General features: G+C 39.3%; 1 protein-coding gene across 1 annotated transcript; it reads left to right on the top strand.

The window, feature by feature from the left end:
- Positions 1-1,054: 1,054 nt before the first annotated feature.
- Positions 1,055-2,153, top strand: LOC123975003 (olfactory receptor 146-like). The gene is made up of 2 exons (XM_046056095.1): positions 1,055-1,098; positions 1,199-2,153. Exon 2 carries the CDS (start codon positions 1,203-1,205, stop codon positions 2,151-2,153), a length of 951 nt encoding a protein of 316 aa, XP_045912051.1. The 5' UTR covers positions 1,055-1,098; positions 1,199-1,202.
- The last annotated feature ends 1,967 nt before the right edge of the window (positions 2,154-4,120 follow it).

Raw genomic sequence — 4,120 nt, 5'->3', positions numbered from 1 at the left:
CCCCAGTCACCACTGTGGACTCCTTCCGCTTCCTGGGCACCATCATCTCCCAGGACCTCAAGTGGGAGCTGAACATCACCTCCATCACCAAGAAGGCCCAGCAGAGGATGTACTTCCTGCAGCAGCTGAAGAAGTTCAGCCTGCCAAAGACAACGATGGTGCACTTCTACACCTCCATTATCGAGTCCATCCTCGCCTCCTCCATCACCATCTGGTACGCTGCTGCCACTGCCAGGGACAAGGGCAGGCTGCAGCGCATCATTCGCTCTGCAGAGAAGCTGATTGGCTGCAATCTTCCTTCTCTTCTGGACCTGTACGCCTTCAGGACTCTGAGGCGAGCAGGAAAGATTGCAGCTGACTCCTCCCACCCCGGACACCAAACTGTTTCAGACTCTCCCCTCTGGCAGGAGGCTGCGGTCCATCAGGACCAAAACCTCTCGCCACAAAAACAGTTTCTTCCCTTCTGCAAGTAGCCTCATTAACAAGACCCGGGTCTCCTACTGACTCTCTCCCCTTGCAAATTATACAAATGTCTCTGCACATGTAAATACCGTTTCATCTCGTGTGGGGCTCAGACCTGGCACGTCGCACATATTTGTTGTTGATTGTTGATCTTTGTTGGATATTTTTATGTTGTCAGTTTATATATTTATATGTACACAATATTCTCTTCTGGTGCGTTACTTCTGCGCAGCACAGACCCAGAATACTGCACATGTAAATATCTGCAACGTTGTTCTTCCATTCCATATTTACTGTATATATTTCTACATTTATTTATGTTGACTGTATTGACTACGTGTAGCACCTTATCACCACAGCAAATTCCTCGTATGTGTAAAACACTACTTGGCAGTAAAGCTGATTCTGATTCAGTGCTTCTAGCTTGTTTACAGTTGCCATGGCCAGCATACTAATCTCTTATGTTGCATGACACATTGTCTGACGCAATGATAACTGACTCCCCAAAGATAAAATCAAGTCTGTAAAACACTGCAACAGAGGAGATGTTCAATAGAGCTGGTGGATACTACCAGCAATGAGCAGGAAGACACAAGGCAGAGAAGCCAAGAGACTGAAACGAAAAAAACACTTAAAGTAGGTATTAACGCTCTATAGTTTCCTCACATCGGTTGTACTTTAGATTCATGAGTTATCAATTATCATTTACAGAATACTGTCATTTCTGACATTTCAGGTTGATGGAAAACTACAGCTACAACAGCTTCATACTCCAGCTGGAGGGGTTCAATATCAGAACGGATTACATGTACCCTGTCTTTAGCTTGTTGCTTATTTCCTACATTCTTATAATGGTTCTGAATTTAGGCCTTCTGGTTATAATTTTTGTTGACAAGAACCTTCACCAGCCCATGTATCTGCTGTTATGCAACCTGTCAGTCAGTGACATTATTGGAAGTACTCATATTTTGCCCCATTTGCTTGCAGATATCTTGAGGCCTCCCTCTGAGCGTCTCATCAGTTATTATGAGTGTGTGGTCCAAGCTTTCACCGCACAGTTCTTTGGCACCACTTCCCACACTCTGCTCATGATTATGGCCTTTGACAGATATGTGGCCATCTGCTATCCCCTGCGCTATGCTTCCATAATGACCAACAAGATGGTGATCAAGCTGACAGTTTCTGCCTGGGGAGTGGCCTTTTTTTTTGTTGGGATTCTTCTCGGTCTGACCATACGTCTGAACCGATGCAGGACTCTGATTATGAATCCCTACTGTGACAATGCCTCACTGTTTAAGCTCTCCTGTGAGAATGTGTTTATAAATAATGTGTATGGCCTTGCTTACACTGCAGCCTTGCTCATCTCCTCTATAGGCAGCATTGTTCTCACCTATGCAAAGATTACAGTAGTCTGTCTGACCAGTAAGAACAAGTCTTTGAACAGTAAAGCCTTGAAGACCTGCAGCACTCACCTGGTTGCTTATCTGATTATGCTAATCAGTGGATTTGTTATCATTATTCTGCATCGCTTCCCTCAGTACTCAGAGTACATAAAACTCTCTGCCATTCTGTTTGTTATCATCCCTGGCATCCTCAACCCCATTATTTATGGTGTGCAGTCCAAAGAGATACGAAAATTTTTATTTGAAATATTTCGGTCCAAAATATGCTTGTCATCATTTAAAAGATAAGTGTTTACCTTTTTGGCAAATTATTCACATAAATCATATCAAAAGCATTTAACACCGAATGAATGCTCTGTTGTAATTAAACAATATATTTTGCTTAAAACATATTAAAACTTATACTTTGTAACTTTGTAAGTGTTTATAGCAAAGTATGTTACAAAGAATTTGTTGAAATCCACGGACATTTATACATACAGAAATCTAAATTTCACATAGTGGCTCTGAAGATGTGAATAGCTTTGTTGCTTAAAATTGAGTACATTCTACATAACTACAATGATTGGTGTAATTTTCATACAGAAGTAATTCTAATTTTGATTATTTCAGTGTAATGAGGTGTTGATGGGAATGTAGACAGAATACTGTAAGGAGTATATTGTTCAAGGTTTCCTTTGTAAAATGTTATCTGTGTGTCCGGCCTGCTGCTGCTTTCTGCCTGCAGTCAGTACAGTCAGTTCAGTTCATTGTTAGTAAAAACTAGAATGGATATTTTTTGTTGATCACCTTCTTTCACATCAAAAACAAGTAGATAACTAAAAAATGTACCTTTATAGGACATGATAAAATGTATTTAAAAGGCTGTTAACTGCATCTAAAACTATGGTTTATTACAATTTAGGTGTATGTGATAATTAGTGAAATCATGGCTCACTTTTGATTTTACCAAAAAACTGGTTCCTCCTTTGGCAAAATTGTCATTTCATCTAAAGATAAAAGGCTGTCTGTCAGTCTGACCGCTCATGGTTGTTGCTACCATTGGCCTATATTTAGAAACATCCCCAGGCTCCCAGATCGAAGCAAATACTTTGGTCAATATGTTATAACTGATAGGACTGACTGCAAGACCTACACAGAAAAAACCTGTGATAAATCACTTTTTCTTTTAAGAAGAATAAGATAAGATAAGAATAAACATTAACTGAGAAATTGAAAGAGTAAGTAAGATACTTACGATTTTAAACCAAAGTACTTTCTTGTCCAATTACCTATAGCATTAGTTGAACTTCAGCCACCCATACACATAACCTCTTAAAAAGTTGATTTAGCTAGCAGTGACAAGCAGCAGGAAAACAATAAAGGGGGAGGACACAATATTGCTTGAATTTAGGAAAAATTAAGTAAACACAACAATATCAAGGGTTGTGGTTATGGATATAATATTGACAGTACTTCCTGTCTGCGATCATGCTCAGTTTATATGTCATCAATACAAATTAGTGCAAGATTAATGTAGGCTGTTAAGCATCTGAATCTTCCTCTTGAATTTTGCTTAAGAAAACATTTTGCACTAATATTAGTCTCTATGCTTGATTCTTCTGTTGTTGTTTAATGTAATTTAGAGGACAGGTTCAATAAGGCCAAGCGAGCAGGGACAACAGTCAGAGGCTGGCAACATTCATACAGCTAGATTTTGGGACTGACAACTGAATTTATGTACTAAGGAGACTGAGTCTTGTATTGAGAAATCTATGTAAGACTTAGACTATATATTAAATTGGTGTTGGACACAAACTGAATAATGACAATGGACAGGGCTGCTTCCTATGACACTACGGCTGTAAACATACTCAAGTGTGTACAAGGGCTTAATCTTCAGCAAAGACGACAACAGGAAATAAAAGCAAGAATAAGACATGGGAAGTAAATGGAGTTCAAGGCAGTGTGAATGGTTCGACTTTGAAAAAACTGAAATAAAACATTAGACATTGCAACCTCCAGAAAAGACCTGTAAACTTCACCATGGTGCAGGTGGAAAAACAGTTAAGTGAAAAAAACAGGGATTTTTGCTGTTGCTGTTTATATTCCTCCGGATGCAAGCTCAAAAAAATGCGCTAAAGGAACTATGATGTCATCAGCAGTCCCTTAACAAAATTAGTTTTTATTGTAATCAAACAGATCTTAGAACCATTTAACCTAAATTCAACCTGCATATCCACATCCTCACCAGGGGAACAAATAAACTGGACCAT

The sequence above is a fragment of the Micropterus dolomieu genome, linkage group LG08 (assembly GCF_021292245.1).
Source record: "Micropterus dolomieu isolate WLL.071019.BEF.003 ecotype Adirondacks linkage group LG08, ASM2129224v1, whole genome shotgun sequence".
Lineage (NCBI taxonomy): Eukaryota > Metazoa > Chordata > Actinopteri > Centrarchiformes > Centrarchidae > Micropterus > Micropterus dolomieu.
This window is presented reverse-complemented; position numbering and strand designations above follow the sequence as displayed.